General features: G+C 42.0%; 1 protein-coding gene and 1 long non-coding RNA gene across 2 annotated transcripts; one reads left to right on the top strand and one right to left on the bottom strand.

Annotated features, from left to right (window-relative positions):
- Positions 1-7,307: 7,307 nt before the first annotated feature.
- On the bottom strand, positions 7,308-10,917 carry LOC107373338 (granzyme G). The gene is made up of 5 exons (XM_015941488.3): positions 10,721-10,917; positions 10,269-10,428; positions 10,016-10,157; positions 7,959-8,192; positions 7,308-7,870 (listed from the first exon to the last, which is right to left on the bottom strand). The coding sequence occupies exons 1-5, from the start codon at positions 10,776-10,778 to the stop codon at positions 7,715-7,717; spliced, it is 750 nt and encodes a 249-aa protein (XP_015796974.3). The 5' UTR covers positions 10,779-10,917; the 3' UTR covers positions 7,308-7,714.
- Positions 10,918-22,792: 11,875 nt separating this feature from the next.
- LOC139071439 (uncharacterized) lies at positions 22,793-23,279 on the top strand. The gene is made up of 2 exons (XR_011521330.1): positions 22,793-23,112; positions 23,179-23,279. It is a non-coding gene; the product is annotated as an uncharacterized lncRNA (long non-coding RNA).
- Positions 23,280-26,281: the final 3,002 nt, after the last annotated feature.

Below are 26,281 nucleotides of genomic sequence, written 5' to 3'. Positions count from 1 at the left end.
GCAAGCTGAAACACACTGGACTGGCTTGTGCGAGCAAAATCAGCCAGCCGACAGGAGCTGGGCTGCAGGTCAAAAAACTGTGGTCAGAAACAAGGGTCACACAAGGGTCACAGGGACAAGAGGACAGAACTGGGCAAAGGGTCAGGAGACTGACCCCACCTCTTTGCCCCACCCCTGGCTTGGAAAGATGGGATTGGAGGAGAACAGAGTGAAGACAAGCCCATCAGATCCAGAAGCCCTCTCGGGAACATTGGAGAGAAACTGAAGAATGCTGCAAAAGATGATGTAATGACCTGTGTTAAGAAGAATGCTGCATGTAGTGAAAATAACACCAAATGTTTTGTGTTGAGCTACAAAGTGTGTATCTGGTAAATGACCCCATGACCTTAAGCTGGCCCAGGAAGGGTATATAAGAACAGCTCTGAACAGCAGAGATATAGATTGAGAGATTCGACAGCAGTTGGGGCAGAGGACAGAGAGGAGAGCAGATGGGGAGGGGTCATCCCCCGTCCAAACTTGGATGGGGGATGACAGAGAGAGAGACTAGAAAGAGTTCTTGGGGAGATTCTGAGAAGACAAGAGCTAGTGTAAACTAACTCTTATTTAATCATTTTGAACTAATTCCTCCGTGGGGGATAGCGGTTGTTTTTTCATCTACCCATTTTTGTATTTTGATTTTGTAATAAACCTTTTTTGAAAAAGAAACATAATCCTGATTCTTTCAGGTTTTCTCTAAAGCTTCACGAGTGGGGGCTCTGATCATTAATTGCACAGAGGTAAGCACATTAATTATGGGTTCTGGAATTATCAGGATTTACTTTACGGTTTGTGACAGATTAATATAAAGAAACCTTAAGATAACGGGATTGCTTAAAAAGAAGTGAGCTACTACAGAAGGAAAGGTCTTACATATCATTTCACCTTTAAAATAAAATACAAGATTCTAATTAGATGGTCCAATCCAGGATCTAGTACAATTATACTCGCCGACATCCCCCCGAACCCTGATGGATGCACCGTCTCATAAGTTCTAACGGAACTGGGTTTTAAAGGAACCGGTAAATGGGACGGGCACGCGACAACTAAAATAACTACTACACTATGTAATCAAATCCAAATGTTACATAGTGTAGTGTATTCAATGGCATTGAATAAGTAAACAAATCAATGACAAGGAACTAATTGTATATTTCTCTTCATCATCAACAAATAAGATGCTTCATCCAGCAACAGGGTGTCCGTGACACGGTTTAAATGCTGGCAGAGGACGCTGCGGCTGCAGTATATAGTGACTCGTTGCATTCTCCCTCAACCAAAAGTCCTCGCGTCATGCATTTAAGCTAAAATGCTAATGTTAACTTACCTTGCACTGGCTGTAGAGACGTGGGTGATGGTCACGCAGATGTGCCATTAGATTCGAAGTGTTGCTGCCTTTTGCAGACACTTGTTTCTGCACGTTCTGCAAACGGGATAGCCGTCTTCTATTAACTGTCCCTCAGCGTTTTTCAGAAATCCAAAATATGCCCATACTTCCGATTTAGTCTTCTTTGAGGGCTGATGGATGTCCTGGCCGCTGCCGTCTCCTCCTTCGGCCATTATTTCAGCTTCAAAGTTTTGGTGCCGTTGCAAATTAAAAAGTGCGTGTGCGCGCCGCGGGAACTTCAGCTGAAGCGACGGTGGCTGGTAAGGGTCATCGCGCCAAAACCGCGGCCACGGTAAACCCACCGAGATAATATAGTTTTTTAAAAACTGGACGGTTATTTTTATTGTCAACTTTTTTTTTTACCGGTGTTTACCGCTATACCGGTTACCGTGACAACCCTATGCCCAGCCCTAAACAGGAGTCTACCAGACTGCATTTATTGTTATTTACATGACAATCTACTGAAATAAAAATGGCCACAGTCAGAGTTTCAGTTCAAATGTGATTAGTGTATGATCTCCCTTTCATTTTTGTAAGGATGATAACAATGAGCCGGACCTCAGGGATGCAGCAGTTGTCCTCCTGACAACCATCACAGATGATGCCGAGAGTCCAGTTACGTACGACCCAGTGAGAATCTGTTATCCTAGAGGGTGATGTGATTGTCAACCTCTCCAGCCTTTTTGATGCCTTCCTGGTAATGTTCGGCCTCATCTATGCCTTACATTTAGATTATCCGAAGGGACTGACCAACACATTTGAGTTCACGCAGAAAATCTTACTTGGTCTTGATGAGTCTAAACTGTCACCCACGCTGCAGAGTCAAAAATGACCTGATGTTACATGTGTAACTCAAAATCTGAAAGAGTGTTGGATTCAGATGGCTCACTCTGTTAGAGCATTGTCTACATCCACAATGTAATTTACTATTTGTCTGCTCTTTAAATGTTGATGTTAAAGTAACACACCACCATTTGGGCAAATATGTTCATTTTCCACTTCTCCTTGAGTTAACCCCCCCACTGTCCTAATGGGTGTGACCCCCGCGAGGAAAGTTGACCATTGAGCAGGGTTGATGGTTCATCCCTTGGGTCTACGTGGCAGGGGTGAGGAGTGAGCACCACCTCACCCCTGCCACGTGGACCTCAAGGGATAAACTATCAACCCTGCTCAATGGTCAACTTTCCTCGCGGGGTCACCCATAATGACAGTGGGAGGAACAGTTGAGTTTTACCTTTTCTCTGTTCGTCCAGCCGTTCTGAGTCTGGCAACTCTCATTTGTGGCTTTAGTTTAGCGTGAATAATTGAATCGGATTAGCCCATTAGCATCTAATGCTAATAGGCTAATCCGATTCAATACTCAACTGGTTTTATGCCAAATGGCATAAAGTACTCACTGTCTTACTTGATAGTGGTTAGTGTAATTCATATTTTGTTAATGTTGAATTGATGTGCATCCTGATGTCGCTTTAAACCACCTACTCAAAGAAAGACTACACACTGCTGTTGTCCAGTTTTCAAAAGTGTGCGTTTGTAATTGTTTCTTTCAAATTTTGTTTTATTTTCTGTTTGAGTTGGCTTAATCAGTAACTTTAATTTGATCATAATTTGAAAATATATTTAATATAAACTCCAAATATTTAAGTTTATTTATGGTCTGATATACTCAAATATCTGAGTTTATAAACTCAGAAAATATGAGGCAACTGATTGCCTTACATTTTTTGAGTTCTGCCTACTTATTCGGGTTTACAGTGTACGAACTGTAAAGATTTTGTGGTGTCAGAGTTCACCTAACAGTTCAAGTGTTCATTTTTTGCTTTGTGTGTTCACAGGGCATGCTCAGTTGAAGTTTCCATCTCTGCGCGTTCAAGATGTAAGAAAAATAATACGAAAGAAATGCAACAATGAAAACTTCAAAAAGGCATCAACAACCAAGCAAGTGGATCCATAAAATGGACTGATTTTTTTAAAGGCATTTTTAAAAAGTCTTTCAAAATGGACAGAATTAACGCGTCATGTTCAGAACAGTTTGTGTTCTCATCTTTGATTAATCCTGGTAAACAGGTCTGTTTTTGTTCTGTTCTAATTCTCTCTGTTTAATAAATTTAAACAACATGACTTAGCTATTTTATTTTATTTTTTTTTCTCTGCATAAAGACGAAGTATCAGTAAATAGTGGAAATTAAATGTATTGGTAGTAAGCAAATAGCAGATGTTAAATGTTACTTGCAGTATGTGTTTATAGAAAAAATAGAGATACTTAAATGTACTAAAAGAATATTACGTCAAGTTTACTGTAAAGTGTACTTTCAAAACTGTAAGTATACTCAATTATATAAGAAGTACACTACAAGTAAACATATATTATTACTTTAAGTATAATTTGAAGTATACATTCAAAGAGAAAAGTATACTCAATTATTTCAGAAGTACACTACAAGTAAACTTATAATGTTACTTAAAGTTTATTTTTAAGTATACTTTCAAGGGCAAAAGTTTACTCAATTTTATTAGAAGTAAACTTATACTGTTACTTTTAAGTATACTTTCAATGAGAAAAGTATACTCAACTATATCAGGAGTACACTACAAGTAAACTTATATTGTTACTTTTAAGTATACTTCCAAGGAGAAAAGTATACTCGATTATATCAGAAGTACAATACAAGTAAACTTAAAAGTATACTTCCAAGGAGAAAAGTATACTCAATCTATCAGAAGTACACTACAAGTAAACATAAGTATACTTTCAAGGAGAAAAGTATACTCAATTATATCTGAAGTACACTCCAAGTACACTTGCGAGGTTACTTTAAGTATACTTTCAAAGAGAAAAGTACACTCAATTATATCAGAAGTACACTACAAGTAAACTTATAAGTATACTTTCAAGGAGAAAAGTATACTCAACTATATCAGGAGTACACTACAAGTAAACTTATATTGTTACTTTTAAGTACACTTCCAAGGAGAAAAGTATACTCAATTATATCAGAAGTACACTACAAGTAAACTTATAAGTATACTTTCAAGGAGAAAAGTATACTCAATTATATCTGAAGTACACTCCCAAGTACACTTGTGAGGTTACTTTAAGTATACTTTCAAAGAGAAAAGTATACTCAATTATATCAGAAGTACACTACAAATAAACTTAAATTATTACTTTGAAGTATACTTGCAGTATACTTCAAGTATACTTTTAGTGGCCCAATTTAGTCCCAAGGAGTATACTTCTAAGTAAACTTTAAGAACAAGTATGCAAATAAACTTCTGTACACTTAAGTATACTTTAAATTATATACTTAAAGTATACTTCTTTTTCGTAAGGGATTACTTGTTGTCAGCATGTTACATTGATTTTTATAAGTGGAAATCAAATTAAACAGGAACAACACAAGCTCACTGATTATGGCATTGAACTGGCTCTTGCAGTTTATAAGTGTGCAGTGAGTGCTTTGCATTGCCCATGTTGGCCAATGTTCTGCTAAGTGTCTTCTTCTCTGTCGCAGTCACCAGTGCAGCTTCCTGTCAGCAAAGCCAAGTAGGGGTGCTGCAGCACCCCCTCGTGGATGACAAATGATATGCATGTTGAGTTTCTGCAAGCAAAACTAAATAAAATGACAGTATTTTTTAAATTTAGTTTATTTAACACAACTACAAAAACACGATTATTTAAAAATGTAAATGTTACTTTTTTAGATTTAATTGTATTTTTTTATGTCAGACATACACATTGCTACAGTATCCTATACACACAAATAAGGGCAATTATCCACCTGATTGTCTACTTGCCTATTAATTTGTTATGGGATCAGAAATTTATAGCAGGGTTTCTCAACCCTGGTCCTCACCCTGGTCCTGCATGTTTTCAATGTCTCTGCTTTGAGCACACCTGATTTACATATTTGGATAGCCTCCTCAGGAGGACATCAAGTGCTGCAGAAGCCTGTTAATCGGTCTTTAATTTAAGTCAGGTGTGTGGCAGTAGAGAAAGACTAGGGTTTAAAAGGGCAACATGGAAAACATGTAAGACAAGGTGGCGCTGAGGACCAGGGATGAGAAATCCTGACCTGGAGCATGGCTTAATCAGTGCTTTTCAACTCCTGAGTAGACAGCCATGTTGGATATTGGTTTACCAAATGTGGCCGCCGCATTTGTCTAAACCGGTCATGCGACTGAGGTTTCACTACTTTCTCAGTCATTGCTACTATTAAACTTATTGTAAATAAAGCTAAATTTGTGTTATTATGCAGCATTAACTTTCCTTTATCATGAAGAATCAGCACCACCATCAGAACAGCCAGTCTTCTGCAGCTCAGTATGGTGAGATCACAGCTGAGCTACAGAACTGAGCAGCAGCAGCAGGAACCTCTGACTACGTCACACCATCAGTCCTTAAGTGATTAAAGCAGAAGTACTCAATAGGTGGCCTGCGCGCCCGAAGAAAAGAAGCTCACGTTTATAGATGTTCGGCCGTTTCGACTCTCTGAACTTTAGTTTTGTCTGTGTGTTCGTGTTTGGATGTTAATCATGGGATTAGTTGGACAAAATGGCAAGCTGTGGTTCCTGACAGATCATCCAAGCAGTTTCTACTTGTTTTCACTAAGTAAATTTGTATTTCTGTACTTTATTTCGCTGGTTGAATGGGGGGAAATGTTGTGTCATTTAACTGCTTGGTCAAAAATGTTAGTGGGGCTGCATAAGAACCTTGAGCGGGTGCAGCTTCTCCTGTCTCCTGACTGAGAATAGCATGTGGCTGGCTTTTTTCTTATAATAAAATGATAAATGATAAATGACCCGCACTTGTATAGCACCTCTCAGAGTAAGGACTCCAAAGCGCTTTACACTACAGTGTATCATTCATCCATTCACACACACATTCACACACTGATGTTGATGAGCTACGATGTAGCCACAGCTGCCCTGGGGCGCACTGACAGAGGCGAGGCTGCCGAGCACAGGTGCCACCGGTCCCTTCGACCACCACCAGCAGGCAAGGTGGGTTAAGTGTCTTGCCCAAGGACACAACAGCAGAATTCGCTGTCCGGAGCCGGGATCGAACCTGCAACCTTCCGATTACTGGACAACCCGCTCAACCTGCTGATCTGCTGCTGCCCCAACACAGTGCAGTAATTAGATGTTTTTTTTTTTACCTTCAGCTGACATGTTTCAACCGGAACTTCCGCCTTCGCCAGAGCCACCAGATCTTCGTGGCGTCACTTCCGTTTATGTTCGGGCAGCAAAGGATGGCATTGTCCTTTGCTGTCCGCATCCTTCAGTGCTGATAGCACAGACTCATATGTGATCCAGCGTGTAAACACCGTTGTCTCTGTTCATGGAGTTGTGTCTGTGTCTCCTTGTCTCTATCGCTTCCTTAATCCATTTTACGGAACAACACTGAACAACAAAAATACAGAAGGTGGATTACGGAAGCGATAGAGACAAGGAGATGTGACTTTGATGTTAAAAAACAGCAGAGAATGTTGTAAAAGTTATTGATGCATACCTGAAAGTATTTGTAATTTCTTTGTAGGAATGAAAAGCTACTAATTTGATGCAAAAAATGACTAAATGTTGACGAGGTTAAATCAGTTTGTATGAATATTTTAATTCTGCAGTTAGAAATGCACCAAAGCAAATGAGAAAAATAACTGTAACTGACTTCTAGTGCAATAAAGTTTGAATCATCATCATCATCATCATCATCATCCCTTTATTTGATTTAAAAAGGCATTTTTCCCTTCCAAACAAACAAGATAGCCTAAAGTGCTGCACACTACATAAAATAAAAACAAATATGAGCATTGACTCACACACCGCACTAGAAGGCAGTGTTGTTTCTGTTTTGTTGAATTGTGAACACAACACACCACCCATCAGAATTAACTTGTTTATTCCTTCAAACTTAATACAGAATAAGTTGAACAAAAAGTTTTAAAAGATCAGTAGAAGTTTTTTTTAAAAGACTTATTTTTTAAGTTATTATTCTTGTTTATGTTTGTATCAAGAAAGGCTTAGAAACCTTTCAATTTTCATTTTTATAGATGAAACGCGTGGTTAAATTTTTCTCTTTGTTGAAATAATGTGACAAAATCACTACATGAGTGTTAAAAGTTTGTTTTTAGAGAGAAATTAGTCTGAAGCAAGACATTTATTGGCATGGCAGTGTTATGAATACAGGATCAGTTCTCAGGTAATCCTGCCAACTCTGAAATAGTCCCACATCTAAGGATCAATATTAAATGTGGTGTGGTTAGCCAGGTATCCTGTTGTTAAGAAATGTATTTAAGCCTCATTAATGACTGAGTTGATCCATTCTTTGTATTCAGGGATCATGGTGTAAAGAGCCAACGGAATTTCATTTGAATATGGTTTCTTAAACAATGTAGAAACGACACCATAGGCCTTCCCATCACAGACCAGTGGACCTCCAGAGTCCCCCTGAAAAGAAACACAGTAAAGCGGCCTGGTGAAATGGGAAGTATGGATGCTGGTAGTTTCTGGTTTGTCACTGTTAAGTTTTAAATACCTGACCCGGTCCTGTCTTGTCCTTTGAGCAGTAGAACTTCATCTTTGAACAGTTATTAACATCATCATTAATCACTGTTACATTGACTTCCTTAAGTATGTTGGTTATATATTGGTTATTCCAGCTTGTCACTCCCCAGCCAGAGACAGAACACGATGATGGCAGAGATCCAGCATCCTGGTCGGCCAGACTGATGGTTTCCACAACTTGGTTGATCTTCACCTTGGAGCTGAACTTTATGGACAGTATAAAAATGTGTGATTTACTGCAGCATCTTTTCTAAATTAATTACCGTAGTACATATTTTCCCAATTCAATTCAATTCAATTCAAGTTTATTTATATAGCGCCAAATTACGACAACAGTCGTCTCAAGGCACTTCACATAATAAACATTCCAATTCACAGTTCATTAAGCCAATCAGAAATAATGTTTCCTATATAAGGAACCCAGCAAATTGCATCAAGTCACTGACTAGTGTCCGTGACTATACAGCAATCCTCATACTAAGCAAGCATAAAGCGACAGTGGAGAGGAAAACTCCCTTTTAACAGGAAGAAACCTCCAGAGAATCCTGGCTCAGTATAAGCAGCCATCCTCCACGACTCACTGGGGATCGACCAAACATATATCCAATAGCCAGTGTAGGTCAAGTTACTTCAAAACTGTACTGCATTATTTATTACTTGTTACCCTCATTTTAAAGTAATTGATTACATTACATTACAGTATTACTGATTTCAAAATGTACTGCATTACACTACTTTTGCATTACTTTAAGTAACTTTCACCAAAACAACTTCTACATGAATTTGGTGATCTGATGCTCAGAGAGCTCATGACACATCCAGTGGAAAGTGATGTTATCTGAGTTAGGATTGCTGTTCAAAACAATCAGATATAGTAACAGTTTTTTTTAAATAATTGTTTATTAAATAATTGCAACAACAATCTGTACTCTCAGCGCGCTGCCATCTTATGTTAACTGAGCAGGGAGTGAGGTGGTGGGGGCTCCAAGCCTATTTTTGCCTTGGCCCCCAAATGCCTTGATACGGCCCTGGATGTGGGACTGACTTTTGAGGGTGATCTGATTCCATCACATGTATAAATATTGCATGCTTATATAGTATTGCTTTTCACTGGTAAAATGTGTATTGGAGATAAATCTACCTACTTTTTTCTTTTCAAGCACTTTGTTTTGTTTTCTTGATTTTATTTGAATAATTTCCTGCCCTTTCTCTCTCTAACCTTCCTGCATGCTGCATGTTTTCTCCGTCTTCCAGAAAATCAGTTTCCTAGATTTCTTACTTTCTAACTAATCAGCCAAAGGGATCTACTGAGCGTAAAAAGCTTAATATGCGCTGCGCTTATTGAGGCACAGATTATGAACTCAGCTGAGGCAAAGCACGTCAGAAAAGTACTTAAAGTACCAGAGCATATGGACTGATATGAACGATCGCAAGTGAATTATTTTGTTTTGGAGGGGCGATTTTGTGAATGTTAAAGTGGCCGCACTCAGGACGCAGCTGGAGTATTTGAGCTATTACCTATTGTGTCCTCTCTGCTCATAGATTGCCCGCAGAGACTGGATCTTTTTTCGGGCTTCCCACAATTTGAATTTTTAAGAAACCCACATCTTTATTCTGGGTTTAACCCTCTCAGGCTCAAAATAAGTTTTGATAAAAGGACGAACAACTAAGTCCTTCAGGGGTACTTCTGAGTTAAAAAATACTCCTGAAATACTTATGTGGAGTAACCAGGTAGGTAGGTTTCAATGTTGCAGATCTGCAACGCCTTCCTCCATAAGGTTAAAAATGCATTGTAGTTACAGAGTTACTGACAATTGTACCGAGTAAATATTACTATTTTCTTTCCCTGTAATGCCTTACATTACCACATTACAGCAAAAAGGAATGCATTACAGTAATTAACTACTTTTGTACCGCATTACTCCCAACACTGCCAATAGCATCATTTTAAAGTCATGTCCTCTCTTTTATCATTGCACTAATAAATGACAATTAAATAAAAGACTAATGAATAAGGCATCTTCTTACTTTCAGGATCATGATATCGTTGATATAATTAGAGCTGTTGAAATTCTGATGGGGAAATGCTTCTTTTATGGAGGTTTTCTGGACACTTTTATCTGAATCTCTTGTGCTCGTATCGTGGACTCCAACCCAAGCGGTGTACTTCCTGCAAAAACAGTCAAATACTTATCTTTTAAACTGAAGTGCTACATCAAGTTTAGTTTGAATAAAATCCCCATTTCTGTAAAAGGTCCAAATCTGAGCATGTAAAACTGACTCGGCTTGGCAGTGGGCAGCCGTCATCATGAAATCCTCACTCAGTAGGAATCCTCCACAGTACTTTGTTTTACCATCTTCCATGATCCTCTCCAGAAACACCATGTACGGCCTGCTATGTGGCACAGCCTCACAGCCTCCAACAATTCTCCCTGCATGAACTAATGAAGCAGAGGGAAGCGTTACTACCGTGTTGCTCATCAACAAGGGTTTTGAGTTTTTATTTATGTCAAGACACAGTACAGAAGCAAACATGAGTCTTCCCTTCATTGGACACTAATTTAAATATAGCTCCAAGCTTCAAGGTCAACTCTTTGTCAAATTTAATTTTTTTTACCATTAAGATACATCTATCCATGGATAAAATCTCTTTTTTGGCATTACTCCAAGGAAACATTAAAACTAGCTTTTTGTTGTAAATAAAGCAGCAATGACATGAAAGCATCACCTTACCTTGATTCTGAAGAATCAGCACCACTGCCAGAACAGCCCGTCTGCTGTACCTGAACATGGTGAAATCACAGACCAGCTGAGCTACAGAACTGAGCTGCAGCAGCAGAAATCTCTGGCTACTTCACACGTTCAGCCCTTCCTTAATTTAAAGAGTGCAGTACGCATTTCATTTACTTACACAGAGGAAGTGGCTTTCACGAAACTGTCTGCTTTATCTCTGGAGTCTGACAGAATAATCTGATTGTCAGACACCATTAACTGAAGGATAGATGGGGGTGTAGCTGACAAAACTGTGGTTGTGTTTGTCCACACGTGTGCATGTGCTTGATATGTTACAGGTTAGTAAAAATGTCTTTAAAAACGCCTTAAGTATATCGGTTTGGGAGTTGATCTGCATCTGGCAGAACCTGCTAATGGAACTGAACTTGCGTGATTAGTGCAGAAGTGATTTGTGAAGGGCCGTGTGTACTATACATCTCAAGCAGACGCAAAGATGTGTAAACAGGTTCATGTGAGCATCAAAAATAGAAAAGAATATAATAACTTTATTGTAATTGTTCAAAGAGGACCCAAATTGCAGATGGTCCGTCATCGACATTGCACTGGAAATCAAAAGCCATTAGCTGGTCAGGGTTCTCAGTCATCTAGGGCTTCTTTGGTTTCTTGAAGACGTTTTGCTTATCACCCGAGGAGCATTGTCAATTCTGACTGGAATATGGGAGGGTCAAGCTTATAAACTGTAGCTGTCTATTGTTGTTTAACAAGCAGAAACTACCTATGAATAGCCCTCCTCAGCCTGCTGAGGAGTTGTTAGCCTCCATTGTGAGGGAATTGTTGTATTGATTAGATGCAGGAGGGTGTGACCTCAACTGAAACTGTTTGTGAGTTCGGTTCAGAGATGAATTATAGGTGGTGGAAAGGTGAAACCTGAGGCCTCCTCTTCTTCAGAGACTTGACCTGAAGAGGTGGCTCTCCTGTGGTCTTCAGGTCAAGAATCTGAAGATCACCTGTACCTGAAGGACAAGGAACCAGTTGCCACCCTCAGTTAGGCTGTCCCCATCTCTGCCAGTCTTTAAGAGTTGCCTAAAAACCCACCTCCTCCACTTGGCGTTCCCTGAACGTGTTTGAATTTGGCCCTCATGTTGATTTTATTTCCCTGTTTTCATTGACAAGGGAAACATGTTTGAAGATGACAAAGTACACATTCTGGACAGAGAAGATAGATGGTACTTGTAACTCTGCTGTTAGAGTCTTTAAACTTCGAACAGCACATTTCAGGCCCCACACAGAAAACGGGCCTTGTTTTGGATCTTGAACAGTTATTGGACAAATGAAAAAAAATTACAGTTTCAGAGGAACATGCAGCAGAGCTGAGAGGCATAGGATGTCAACTAGATTAGAAGTTCATAGGCTGCACTTGAAAGAACTTGCAACATATTTGAAAGAGATGGTGAAAATCTCAAAGGCAGCATACTTTCCTCAGCTGATTTTCTCAAACAAAAATAAGTCTAAAGTTTTGTTTGACAGCATAAACCAGATGTTTCAACTCGCATGCTTGTATTCTCAAGGTCTGGCTCTATTTGAGAATAAAAGAAAAAAGAAAAGAAAGAAAATGATAGTTTATTTAGCACCTCTTGGGGCAGCAGTAGCTCAGGTGGTAGAGCTGGTTGCCTCATTATCGGTGGGTCATGGGTTTGATTCCAGCTCCCGCTAGTGGTATTCTGCTGTTGTGTCCTTGGGCAAGACACTTCATCCAACATGACTGTGTTGGTGGTGGTCAGAGGGGCCGACGGCACCAAATGGCAGCCTCACCTCTGTCAGACCTCCCCAGGGCGGCTGGGGCTACAAAGTAGCTTACCATCACTAGCAGTGTGTGAATGTGAGAGCATGAACGCATCTTTGAGTGTCCTAAACAAACGCTATTTAAGTTTGTTTATTATTATTATTATTATTGTTGTTGTTGTTGTTATTGTTATTATCATTAAGATAAAAATCATGAGGCACTTCTAAAAACAAATAAATATATTAGGTATAAAAAGATTTCAACAATGATTACAAATATATTTAAAATGAGAAAAAATTTCAATTGTGATTAAAAATGCAAGCAAAGGGAAAGGGAAAATTCATAAGAAAGAGGGAAACCAGTGGATCCCGGGAAAGGCATCAACAAGGCCTGTTCGCCCACAGAACAGTCGCTCACTGGTGTAAGAAATTGGGGGTTACTATTGTTGTTTTAAGCTTAATAAATTACCTCTACTTATGACCAATAAGATGTGATATTCTATATAAATATAGAATATCAACCTTATTAGTCTTTGAATGTTTAATCAGAAGATTCTAGGATTCTTTGCTTTTCAGTGATCAAACACACTTCGTACTTCAGACTGAGTCAGGTTTATAAAAGGTAAGAAATTTATTTTCTAAACAATTTAAAACATGACGAGTTAAATAAGACGACTGTGAAGGATGCATATAAATGGATGGAATGTGATATATGGTTTATTGAATAGTGTGTGTTTATCAGAACCTTGTATCTAGAAGAAACTGAGTTCTGGGTGTGAAAAAAAATTGGTCTGCATTGAACTAGAAAGTTGATTCTTATCAAAATCACATCAGACGCAATTCTTGCTGTGTCTACCGCACCCTTTTTGGAGACCCTCTTCGTGGATTCAGAGGTCAGGAAGGTCGGATGACCTCTGGGCACCGAGGTTCAGTAGATTAACCGCAGCACCGACGCTCCAGTCCAGAGATGTCGCCAGGCACAACAGGTTGGAACTAGTTTGCGTCTAGAGCAGCTGTTTCTGAATAGCTGAAGGAACACATTGCTGTGCCACTGCAGGCAGCTTTTAGCTTGTCGAAAGCTTGTCAAGAGATGCGGTGGTTAGAGAGAGTTTCCAGTCCGGAGTTCTGCTCAAAACTAACTGAATGCCGAATCACTCCGCAAGTGATCCTGTTTTAATATTCCAGGGTATCTGCAGGTTTAAGGGAGCCAAATTTAAGACTTTTTAAGACCTTTTTTAAGGCCACTTAGACCAAATTTAAGCTATTTTCATAATTAAATTTAAGCTTTATTTTCCAGCTATTGACTGGAACTGGTGCTAACCGCGTCGCGAACATGGGATTAGCCATCCAGTTACCATCAAACTTGCACTTCCCCATGGCGCAAGCTCCCACTAGTTTAACCAGCTAATGTGCTCATCTAAAAATAGCCCCCTTTCACCACCAACTGAATGTGTACGGTTCTGCTTACGCAAATATCATACGCAAAAAATGCTGAACACTAACTAGAAATTCATGAAAATTTCATAGAAATAAAATAATCTTTATTGGGTCTTTGAAAATTTAAGACCTTTGGAAACTGTATTTAAGGATTATTTGTCATTTTTAAGGATTTTTAAGGCCTTAAATTTGGAAAAGCTAATTTAAGACTTTTTAAGACTTTTTAAGGACCCGCAGATACCCTGATATTCTCATATTATGGCCAATCGGGACATGCCATATTAAGAGGTGTTATAAACAAACCTCAGAACATCACGCCTTCTTTTAGACAGAAGGTTCTCTGATTTGTGGGTAAGAACATCTCAATGTGCATGAAATTACTTTAACTTTATCTTATGAACTTTGTGTATGAGTGTAGATAATGATGCACTTGTTAAACAAACATTACTGATCATAACATCAAAATGTTTCATTGTAATAGTAAAATTCATTTCAACCTTATTAACTTAGGCACAGATTAATCAAAACATTTCATTTAACCATATTGTTCATTTCATTTCATGATTAATTAACTCATATGAGCTGAAAATGTTCACTTTTATTCAGAGGCATGAGGAATCCTGTAGAAGCAATAAGGGAAGCTTAGGCCTTGAAACGGGAACAGTTTATTGACATATGTTATCATGTGTTCAGAGCTGCAGAGAAGTCCGGACTCCAGCTGATGGAATGGCAGGATTTGGCAGATTAAAGGCAACAAATGTAGACTCCTGTCTCCATTTGACCAGATACTGAAGAGGTCAAACTGTACATGAAAAACTGACCATTTCTGGACGCTACACTGGATGTTTTCCCCTTTTAAGACCATTCTCTGTAAACTCTAGAGATGGTTGTGTGTGACAATCCCAGCAGATCAGCAGTTTCATAAATACTCAGACCAGCCCGTCTGGCACCAACAACCATACCGCATTCAGTCACTTAAATCACCTTTCTTCCCCATTCTGAAGCTCAGTTTGAACCGCAGCGATACGTCTCGACCATGTCAATATGCCTAAATGCATTGAGTTGCCACCATGTAATTGGCTGATTAGTAATTTGCGTTAAAAGCAGTTGGACAAGTGTACCCAATCAAGTGGCCAGTAAGTGTAAATTATATTTGTAAACTACCATAAATGTGGACTGATGCAACGTTTGGGAAAACGCGTTGGCCTCTTCTCTTAATTTGTGAAATAACCTCCCTGAAAACTACAGAGTCCGTCACACAAACATTTTTAAGAGATCGTCTCACTACTGCTGCTCGCATGCAGCACTTTTTTTTATTGATCTGTGTACCTGAAGATTTATAAAGTCAAGGAAAGCTAAATTCCTAATATAGTAACATTTGTGCAGCAGTGACAACATCATGATGTTTTGCTTTAAGCAATAGTTTATGAAAGTAGTCAGACGAACAGCTGGGCAAATGCTCCATGTTCTCACTGCCCTAAACGTCAAACAACGTATCTTAAAGCAACAGTAACACTCCTAAAACTTTCTGATAATGTTCTAAACAATTCTGTTGGTTTACTATATTTTTCTGGGATGAGTGACAGTCTATGCATTACATACGTTAATAATTCAGCTGCAAAGTGTGTTGAAGCGGTCTTTTGCTGATCGGACCTATAGGGGTGAATGTTTACAGGGCCAGTGAGGAACAAGGAAGATGTGATCAGGTCGCAGAACTGGAGACCCCCAGATTCGCTGCTGCAGGCGTGAATCTGCGGGTCTGCAGCTTCTTGATGTGAGAGCGGGACTTCCCATGTAATGACGTCAGATCATTCATTCGATCATTAATTCCCAAATGTGTCTAAACTCAGCTTCAGCACTTCCTTGTCTGGGTCTGACCCAAGTTAGTAAATGTAAGTCCTCCATCAGATTTGTTGCCTGTTCTAGTGTCATTTATAAGGATTTTTATTGATAGATAATATATGATTTTACTAGAATATGGGTTATAGAAATGCTAATAAAAACACCCAATTATACATAAAAGTGAAACTGAAAAAATCAGAATATGGTGCAAAAGTCCATTTATTTCAGCTTTCAACTAGACCAGGGATTCCCAAAGTGTGGTGCGCGCACCCCTGGGGGTGCGCGAGCTGCCGCTAGGGGGTGCGCGAGGTGAAAAGTGTAATGGCTACGGAGCTCAGAGAAGTCTGTCATATGTCACCATTAGCGTAGCCAGAAACTCATTTGTGGGTAGGCCTAAGAAAAAGTAAGTGGACACAATAAACGTCATTGAAAACAAGTATATTTTTGCGCGCGTGTCCTCCACATGTGCCCTAGCTTCATAATAATGTGCCGAGCTTCAGCACTCTGGCCTGCGCACGCCGATATGTTCCGTATTTGATCATTTTTAACGATGTTGGAGGAATTTGAAGGTGAGTCATTCTGGCAGATTGTAATTAACATCCTGTCCCATGCAGGTGTTCTGACGTTGTAAACCTCACACACAGAACATTGTGGATGTAACAAAATAAATCAAGAAATGATTCCCATTCAGACTATTAACAGCGCGCTGAAGATCTGAAGTTCAGAGTGCGTCTGTCAGAGGTCAGACGCGTTCCAGCAGAACCACGGCTCACGGGTGCACAAGTGAGCTGGGCTGGGCAGTAGTAATTTTACAACATTGGTTTAAATAACGCCAATAACGAGACGCGGTGACTTAAACGCTGCAAGTTGTGAAGCGCGTTCCATCCGCGAGCCGCATCACCAAGCGGAAAGTGAATGCGTCAAGCATAAACCAAGCTTCATGGAGCTGTGCCAGGTGCGCACGCGCACGCACACACACACACACACACACACACGCACACACACACACACACACACACACACACACACACACACACACACACACACACACACACACACACACACACACACACAGATTCAATAAGCGCGCAAGCTGCGCAAACTCCGGCACGCCGTCAGACTGAAGGCAGAAATGAGCGCTGCCTCCTCTGTGATAAAAACTTTTAAGAGGTTTTATAACAACATTTTTCATTCAAGGTCAAATTAAGATATTAGCTTCTATTTTGGGATGACGTATTAAAGTTGGGTCCGCTCCAGTCAGTGACTCCGAACCTGACTCATGTTACTGCAGCATTTGTTTTTCCAGTCCGCGTGGCAGCAAATCGCAGATTCAGCCACACCATAAAACAGCAATAAATCGGTCTGAGGCAAAAGTGAACATCATGGCTTTTCCATATTTTCCCCTATAGACATTTGATTACGCACAAGTAGGTGATCAGCTCAGGTCTACGCAGAGCAGAAGGAAGGAGAGCGCTCTGGCCGCACAGTTTAAACGTTCCTACTTTAAGAAAACCGTTAAATTGCATTGCTTATGTGCTACCTGGGCACTCTAAATATTTATTTAAAATTAAATAAAAGGAAATTGTAATGGTATCGAATGCTTATTAATTACTATTTAAAAAATGAAAGTGATGGGGAAAAAGGTAGATCATATTTTTTTTAACCCTGTCTGTTTAGCTTGACGTCTGATATATATATATATATATATATATATATATATATATATGTCACGGTCTGGGGTTTTTTCACACACTAATTGGTGTAGAGTCTCATCTCTCCTCTGCAGGTGGGCGTGCCTGGAAGTGGGGAGGCTGCAGGTAATCTGCTGATTAGCTGGCCAGGGATATTTAAGCTCCTGAGAGACGCCTTCACTTCGCTGGATGATTAACTCATCTTGGGTATTTCTCCTAACAGCCAAATCCAAACTAAGTTTTGATTTTGAGAATTTCTGGGTTATGGATTTTTGAGCTCTCTGTGTTTTTGACTGCTTGTTTTGCCTCCTGCAGATATCACCTATCAGTTCACCTCGTTTGCTGCTACCAACCTGGTTTCTTCACTGTCCACTCGTCTCTCAGCGTCCTCCTCTGGTCTTCCCACTCCAGGCTGCCCACCCTCCCTCCTGGATCACCATTACCCTTCATGCTCAGCTCCCTCCTCATTTGGACTCCAAGCTCATCAGCCTCCAGTAAGCCTCCTGCCCTCCCCAGACCGGTCACTCCTCCCTCTCTCACGAGGTCTCACCTCCAACCTGTAAGTTCCATCAGATCCAACATTCAGATTTCCGAGTGCCAGACCTAACTCTCCCTGTTCCTCCAGGATCCTCCACACCTCGCTTCTCTGCCGAATACTGCTAGACTTCCTAGCAGCTCCTTCTGTTCTCCTTTACTAATAAATTATTGTTTGCGATCTTCTTTGACTCTTTGGACTGATTCTGTATGTCGTGGGTTAGGCATCTACCACACAACATGACAGAATCATCCAGCCAGAATCCTAACCTCAGTACCGAATCTGTTCCACCTGTTATCACCGAAACCTTATCACAACACAGTTTAGCCCTTCATTCCCTCACCAAACAACTGTCAGACGCTAACCAGACTCTGTTTCAGTTGGGTGCGATGGTTAAACAATTAAGTGAACAGCTCACCAATCCGGAACCCTCTGCTCCTCCAGCTCCGAGTCCGCCCGGACCCGTTACCTCGGCACCATCCATCCCGCCCAACTTCCGGGTTGCCTTGTCTCCTCCCCCTGAGACGTTCGACGGGGATCGAAACGTTTGTAGAGGTTTCCTCCTCCAGTGTAACTTGGCTTTCCAATGCTCCTCGGAGTCTTTTGCAACTGACGCAGCCAAGATTTCCTACATTGTCGGATTACTGCGCGGCAAGGCCCTCAGGTGGGCAGAAGCCAAGAGCCGCTCTCCGAACTTCCTTGCGGGCCCATTTACTGAGTTTTTATCCGAGTTTAACTTGACATTTGACAAATCCGAGCCCGCCTCAGAGCTAGCTAAACGGCTCTGGAACCTCCGCCAAGGCAAGCAATCAGTTCCTGACTTCGCCATCGAGTTTAGGACCCTGGCATCGGCTTCCACTCTCGACGAGGATTCATTAAAAGGGGCGTTTTCACAGGCCTTAAACGAGCTCCTCCAAGACCAGCTGGCTTTCTGCCAGGAACCCACAAACCTGGAGGACTTGATAATTCTCTGCAACCGGATCGAGAGGAGACTGAATGACCGTCATAAAGGTAACAATTCGTTTTTTCATCTTCAGACCCATACTCAGTCCAGGGCGGCCCAACCAGCACCATCCTCTCTCCCCAGCGAACCCATGCAGTTGGGCCGGGCTAGACTAAGCCAGGAGGAACGAGATAAAAGAATGAGATCTGGTCTTTGTTTGTACTGCGGCCTAGCTGGCCATTTCGTGTCTGACTGTCCCAAGACTTTAAACTCCAGAGCCCACCAGTAGAACCTAGGATACTGGTGGGCGGTTCATCTGCACTCATGAAGTCTCGGTGTGCTTTAGACTGTTCTTTAACCTTCAGTAAAACCTCAATATCCACCCGAGCCCTGATTGACTCTGGATGTGAACAGAACCTATTAGACCAACTACTAGTTGATCGGCTCGGCATAACCACTATTGCACTCGAGGCCCCAACGAGGGTTGTTTCTTTAGATGGCAGCTTCCTAACCTCTATAACCCATAAAACTGTTCCGGTTAACCTCTCGATCTCTGGCAATCATCATGAATCACTGACCTTTTTTGTTTTTCCATGTCACCAGTCAGAAATCGTCTTGGGGCATCCCTGGTTAAGTCTCCACAATCCCCGCATCAACTGGGTGTCTAACAGGGTGGAGGAATGGAGCAACAATGTCACGTTTCCTGTCTGGGCACAGCTCGAATCCGCTCTGAGTGCAGAACCCCTGAACAACCACCTCCCAATCTCACTGGTGTCCCCAAGGAATATTTCGACCTACTGCAGGTATTTTCAAAGGATAAAGCTTCCTCCTTACCCCCCCCCCCCCCCCCCCCCATAGGCCTTTTGATTGTGCTATAGACTTGTTTCCTGGAGCTCCTCTTCCATCTAGCCGTCTCTACAACATCTCAAGACCAGAACGTGAGTGTATGGAAAAATACATCTCAGAATCACTCTCAGCTGGCATAATCCGACCGTCTACATCCCGTCTGGGAGCGGGGTTCTTCTTTGTTACAAAGAAGGATGGCACTCTCCGACCATGTATCGACTATCGAGGACTCAACCAGATAACAGTAAGAAACAAATATCCATTACCTTTGTTATCGTCAACCTTTGAGCCTGTACAAGATGCCTCCATCTTCACCAAACTCGACCTGAGGAACGCATACCACCTCGTCCGAATAAAGGAGGGTGATGAATGGAAGACGGCATTTAAGACACCAGTGGGACATTTAGAGTATTTGGTAATGCCGTTTGGGCTCACCAATGCCCCAGCTGTTTTTCAGTCTTTGGTGAACTCGGTTTTGGCTGATTTTGTGAACAAGTTTGTTACTGTGTATCTTGATGATATCTTGATTTTTTTCGAGGACACCTGAAGAGCATTCCAAACATGTCCGTGCTGTTCTCCACCACCTTTTGGAAAATCGCCTCTACGTGAAAGCGGAGAAGTGTGAATTCCATGTCCCGAGTGTGAAGTTCCTGGGTTTTGTTCTGGAGAGTGAGACTGGGACCAGATCCTGAGAAGGTCCAAGCGGTACAGAGCTGGCCAACACCCGCAACACGTAAGGAGCTGCAAAGATTTCTGGGTTTTGCAAATTTCTACAGATGTTTCATTAAGGGCTACAGCCAGATTGCCAGTCCGCTGACTCAGTTAACCTCCATCAAGAGACCTTTTGTTTGGGATTCCACAGCCCAGAGTGCCTTCTCTGCCCTCAAAGACAAGTTTACTCAAGCACCGGTTCTTACCCGACCAGATCCCTCTCGGCAATTCACACTCGAGGTGGATGCATCGGATACAGGTGTGGGTGCCGTCCTATCCCAGGTTTCTCCCTCAGACCACCGTCTCCACCCCTGTGCTTTTTTTCCCCGGCGCCTCTCCCCAGCCGAGAGAAACTATGATGTGGGGGACCGGGAGCTCCTGGCCATGAAACTCGCCCTGGAGGAGTGGAGGCACTGGTTGGAGGGAGCTGAGCACCCCATCATCATACGGACAGACCACAAAAACCTCGCCTATTTGAAGGAGGCAAAGAGGTTGAATCCCAGACAGTCTAGGTGGTCCTTGTTCTTTTCACGGTTCCATTTTGTCCTCTCTTACAGACCAGGCACTAAGAACATCAAACCGGACGCCCTATCCCGACAGTTTTCGGCTGACTCCAATCCAGAACCAGCATCCATTCTCCCTCCTGACTGTGTCATTGGGTCCGTAACCTGGGAGGTCCGAGACCAAGTACTTGAGGCCCTCAAGACCACTCCGGGCCCAAGCAAGGTACCCCCAAACACATTATTTGTTCCCCCTTCGGTCAGAAGCAAGGTAATCCACTGGGGGCATACAGCTAGGTTTTCTGTCCATCCTGGGGTTAGTCGTACGGTAGCATTGATCAGACGGACCTTTTGGTGGCCAACTATGTTTAAGGACACTAAGGAGTACGTTGCCGCCTGCCAGACCTGTGCCCGCAATAAGACCAGTAATCGATCACCCTCTGGCTTACTCAACCCATTACACGTTCCGTCTAGACCATGGTCCCACATCGCCATGGATTTTGTAACTGGCCTACCTCCTTCTCGTGGCTTCTCAGTAATCATGACAGTAGTTGACCGTTTTTCTAAGGCTTGCCATCTCATCCCCTTAAAGGCCTTCCCTTCAGCTGCAGAATCAGCTGCACTTTTGGTGAAACACGTTTTTAGGTTACATGGCATCCCGTTCGAAATACTCTCTGATCGAGGTCCCCAGTTCATTTCTCGAGTCTGGAGGGATTTTGCCGCCTGTCTCGGGGCCAAGGTCGCCCTCACCTCCGGATTTCATCCTCAATCTAATGGCCAGTGTGAGAGGATGAATCAGGAACTAGGTGCCATGCTCCGTTGTTTATGTTCCTCCAACCCCTCCCGCTGGAGTTTAGAACTACCCTGGATCGAATACGCCCATAACTCACATGTCTCCTCTTCTACCGGGTTGTCTCCTTTCGAGGTCTCCCTTGGTTTTCAGCCCTGCCTGTTTCCTTCTGAGTTTCCCTCCTCAGTCGTCTCCATTCCCCAGTTCCTCAGGAGTGCAAAGCGTACCTGGTCAGCCACGCAGAAGGCCCTGCAAAGGACTGCTGACCGTAACCGGCGTTTAGCCGACCGTCACCGGAGGCCGGCTCCAGACTATGTGCCTGGTCAGCGCGTCTGGCTGTCGACCCGGGATATTGCGTTGAAGGGCCACTGCAAGAAACTGTCCCCCAAGTTCATCGGCCCCTTCACCATCTCCTCAATCATCAATCCCTCGTCTGTCCGTTTGGAGCTTCCCCCTCATATGAAGGTACATCCGGTTTTTCATGTTTCCCTCCTGAAGCCTGTCTCCTCCAGTCCCCTTTGCCCTCCTCCTGCTCCTCCTCCTCCGGTTCGGTTGGCTGATGGGGGTCTCGGTTTTCGGGTCCGGCGCCTCCTGGACGTTAGGCTTCGTGGCCGAGGTCTCCAGTATCTGGTGGAATGGGAGGGCTATGGGCCCGAGCACAGGCAATGGGTCCCGGGGTCCTGGATTGACGACCCCTCCCTCATTAGGGATTTTGAGGCTGCCCGGTCTGCCTCCTCCTCCGCCTCCTCCTCTGCCTGGACGCCGGGTGGCATCCCTTGAGGGGGGGTACTGTCACGGTCTGGGTTTTTTTCACACACTAATTGGTGTAGAGTCTCATCTCTCCTCTGCAGGTGGGCGTGCCTGGAAGTGGGGAGGCTGCAGGTAATCTGCTGATTAGCTGGCCAGGGATATTTAAGCTCCTGAGAGACGCCTTCACTTCGCTGGATGATTAACTCAACTTGGGTATTTCTCCTAACAGCCAAATCCAAACTAAGTTTTGATTTTGAGAATTTCTGGGTTATGGATTTTTGAGCTCTCTGTGTTTTTGACTGCTTGTTTTGCCTCCTGCAGATATCACCTATCAGTTCACCTCGTTTGCTGCTACCAACCTGGTTTCTTCACTGTCCACTCGTCTCTCAGCGTCCTCCTCTGGTCTTCCCACTCCAGGCTGCCCACCCTCCCTCCTGGATCACCATTACCCTTCATGCTCAGCTCCCTCCTCATTTGGACTCCAAGCTCATCAGCCTCCAGTAAGCCTCCTGCCCTCCCCATACCGGTCACTCCTCCCTCTCTCACGAGGTCTCACCTCCAACCTGTAAGTTCCATCAGATCCAACATTCAGATTTCCGAGTGCCAGACCTAACTCTCCCTGTTCCTCCAGGATCCTCCACACCTGAACCTCGCTTCTCTGCCGAATACTGCTAGACTTCCTAGCAGCTCCTTCTGTTCTCCTTTACTAATAAATTATTGTTTGTGATCTTCTTTGACTCTGTGGACTGATTCTGTATGTCGTGGGTTAGGCATCTACCACACCATATATATTGCTGGGGTGCGTGGCTAAATAAGTTTGGGAACCACTGAACTAGACCAAAAGACCAATTAAAGGTTCAGGAACCACTTGCAGGTGTGTTCTATTTACAATTATGACTTTTAGTTCATTGGGTTTTTGTTTCTTATAACACAGTAAGATTTGAATAACTAGAAAGCATTGTTTTTTCAGAAATTAAGAGCTTGAGCATGCAAAAATAATATCCATGTCTAATGTTTGATTCTCTGCCTCCTTGTTTTTAATAAAAAATAGTTTGGTGATAAATTTTCATAAACGATTAAAATGCAATTAATTAAGATTAATTAATTACAAATCCTCTAATTAATTAGATTATTTTTTATCGAGTCCCACCCCTACTTATTATATTATTCAAGTTATTTCGCTGTTCATTTTCTTCAGTTGGTACTGTTTTCTTGGAAAAGGAAACAATTATACAAACTTGGTCTGTGAACATGGTCACTCGTCATATTGCAAGTTGTACAACTGAATCTTATCTTCTAGAAAATTTGATAGTGCTATTTTTTTTTTGAAGGCCGCGTGAGTAGGAGGTTGCAGTTGAATCAAGTTTAGTGTGTCTGCATGTGTGCACAGTGATATGCCAAACATGATGAATTATGACACAGATAAAGACAAGGCTGGCCACCAAGAAAATCAGCTTGACTCAAAATGAAGTTTCATGTAGTAACTCAAATGTAGGATGATTGTGGTGAATCTCTATGTAGTTCAGGTGACCAATCTAAATATTTGTTCTTAATGTTGTTTTTACTGAGAAACAAACTGCTAGAAATAACTGGTTACTAAGAAAACCTTCTTAAGTGACTGTTATTCTTCATTTCCGTGTCAGTATTTGTTCAGTTGTTTTTATTGTTCATTTTGTTCATTATGTGTCACACATGGACTTTTACAATTTTCCCCAGTTGTTCACACACATTTTCTGAAAGCATGCCTCATGTTGTCAGAACTGGTGAAGGTTCTCAGTCATCCAGGTCATGGTAATCCAAAAGAGTTCAAATGAACTCAACTGGACTTCTATGGTTTCTTGAAGACATTTCGCTTAGTCAATTCTAACTCTCCCCCATGAGCCTCAGATCAGTGGACTCAATGGTCTCCTTTACAAAGCAATTGAAATCCCACCTGTTCACGCTGGTTTTTGTGTGACCAGGGGCGGATTAAGGACTGAAGAACATCCGGGGCTTAACACATGCACACACACACACGTGACACGCACTAGTCAACATCATATATGTATTGTACCACATAATTTTTAATCTGAAGCTACATATTAAGCATATTCAGGGCAGAGTATTGTTCCTGTTAGTGTTTAGTCTGAGATGATAGTAAATATTCCCTTTCTTTCTCCAACAACTTTACCTGATAGTAAGCTAACTTTAGGCAAACCAGCAGCACAACAAATATTTTCAAATAAGACTCACAAACCTGAGTCAACACCAGTCTCATCAAAGCTGGGGTTCTGTCGTTGTACTTTTGGTCTAAAAAACGCCCTTATGTCCATCTTCACTCATGCGTTTCAGGCAGAGACTGCAGAAGAAGCCGGCTGCTGAAGGGCTTCTTCTTCAGTGGTGGAGGCTCAGGCAGGCTGTATACAAACTACTGCCAGCTGCTCCTTCTCTGTTGGACTTTGGTACTGCATGTTACTTCCACGTTTTAGATCCGGGGCTTTTCATAAAACATCCGAGGCTTCAGCCAAAGTAGCCGGGCCTAACACCGGCCCTGTGTGTGTGACCATCATCACCCTCTCCTTCTTCTGTTCTTAATCCACTTTTCCTAGGACCCATTGACTTCCCTTTTTCCTATTCATTTTTTCTCTCCCTATCCTTACTTTTTTTTTCACCTTTTAAACATATTTTTGTTCATTTTTTGAAATCTTTGTATACTTCAATTTTTTTGTTTTTGTTTTTTTGAAGCTTGAGTCAAACTTATAAACTGTAGCTGTCTATTAGGTTTCACCTTTCCAGTACCTATAATACAGATTTGAATCTCCTTCCTAAAGCCTGCTGCACACAAGAGTAAAATGCTCTCGCAGGGTCATGTGAGCGGAGAATGTGCTTTGATTGGCCACTAGAATATTTCAGCTCAGCCAGCAGTGTTTACCCCCGTGAGGCAGAAAATATCTAACTGGTCAGATATTCACCTCAGCGTCTCTTGAGGTGGAAAACTCATTGAAAATCAGACGCACACAGCGAGCAATCTGCTGAGCAGACTGTCATTGGAGGTCGTTTGCTCAGCAGATTGCTCTCGTGTGCCGCAGGCTTAAGCTGTCTGAGTCTAGGTCACACCATCCTGCATCCAATCAACACAACGACTCCCTCACAATAGAGGCTAACATCTCATCCGGGGATGGAGAGGGGGGTACCCAGAGTAGTTTCTGCTCATTAAATAACAGTAAACAGCTACAGCTTATAAGCTTGACTCCCCCATATTCCAGTTAGAATTGACAAAGCTCCTCAGATGAGAAGTGAAATGTCTTCAAGCAACAAAATAAGTCCAGCTGCTTTCATTTGAACCCTTTTGAATTGTCAGAACTCTACAGACAAATCAAAGCACACACACAATGGACAAAATGAAACTCTACATTTAGAATAATGTAAACTATTCTCTAAATGGTAGTTTGTTTTCAAATGACACACACAATAAACATCACACGAATAAACATTTATAAGAAACAACTGAACAATAATGTGCTTACAGTTTTCTTAATTGTTTACACGTAAATGTTTTCAACATCCCACACAATGACAACAACGTGTTACTGATTTTCTGATTTACACTTAAATTGCAGTTTTAAAGTTAAAATGAAATTCCCATTAATTCCTCACACAATGGTGAAATTCATCTCCGCATTCGACCCATCCATGGTGAGCTGCAGCAGCGGCTCCGCTCGGGAACTATTTGGTAGTTTAACTCCCCCAATCCA

Source organism: Nothobranchius furzeri, chromosome 8 (genome assembly GCF_043380555.1).
Source record: "Nothobranchius furzeri strain GRZ-AD chromosome 8, NfurGRZ-RIMD1, whole genome shotgun sequence".
In the NCBI taxonomy this organism is placed as follows: Eukaryota; Metazoa; Chordata; class Actinopteri; order Cyprinodontiformes; family Nothobranchiidae; genus Nothobranchius; species Nothobranchius furzeri.
This window is presented reverse-complemented; position numbering and strand designations above follow the sequence as displayed.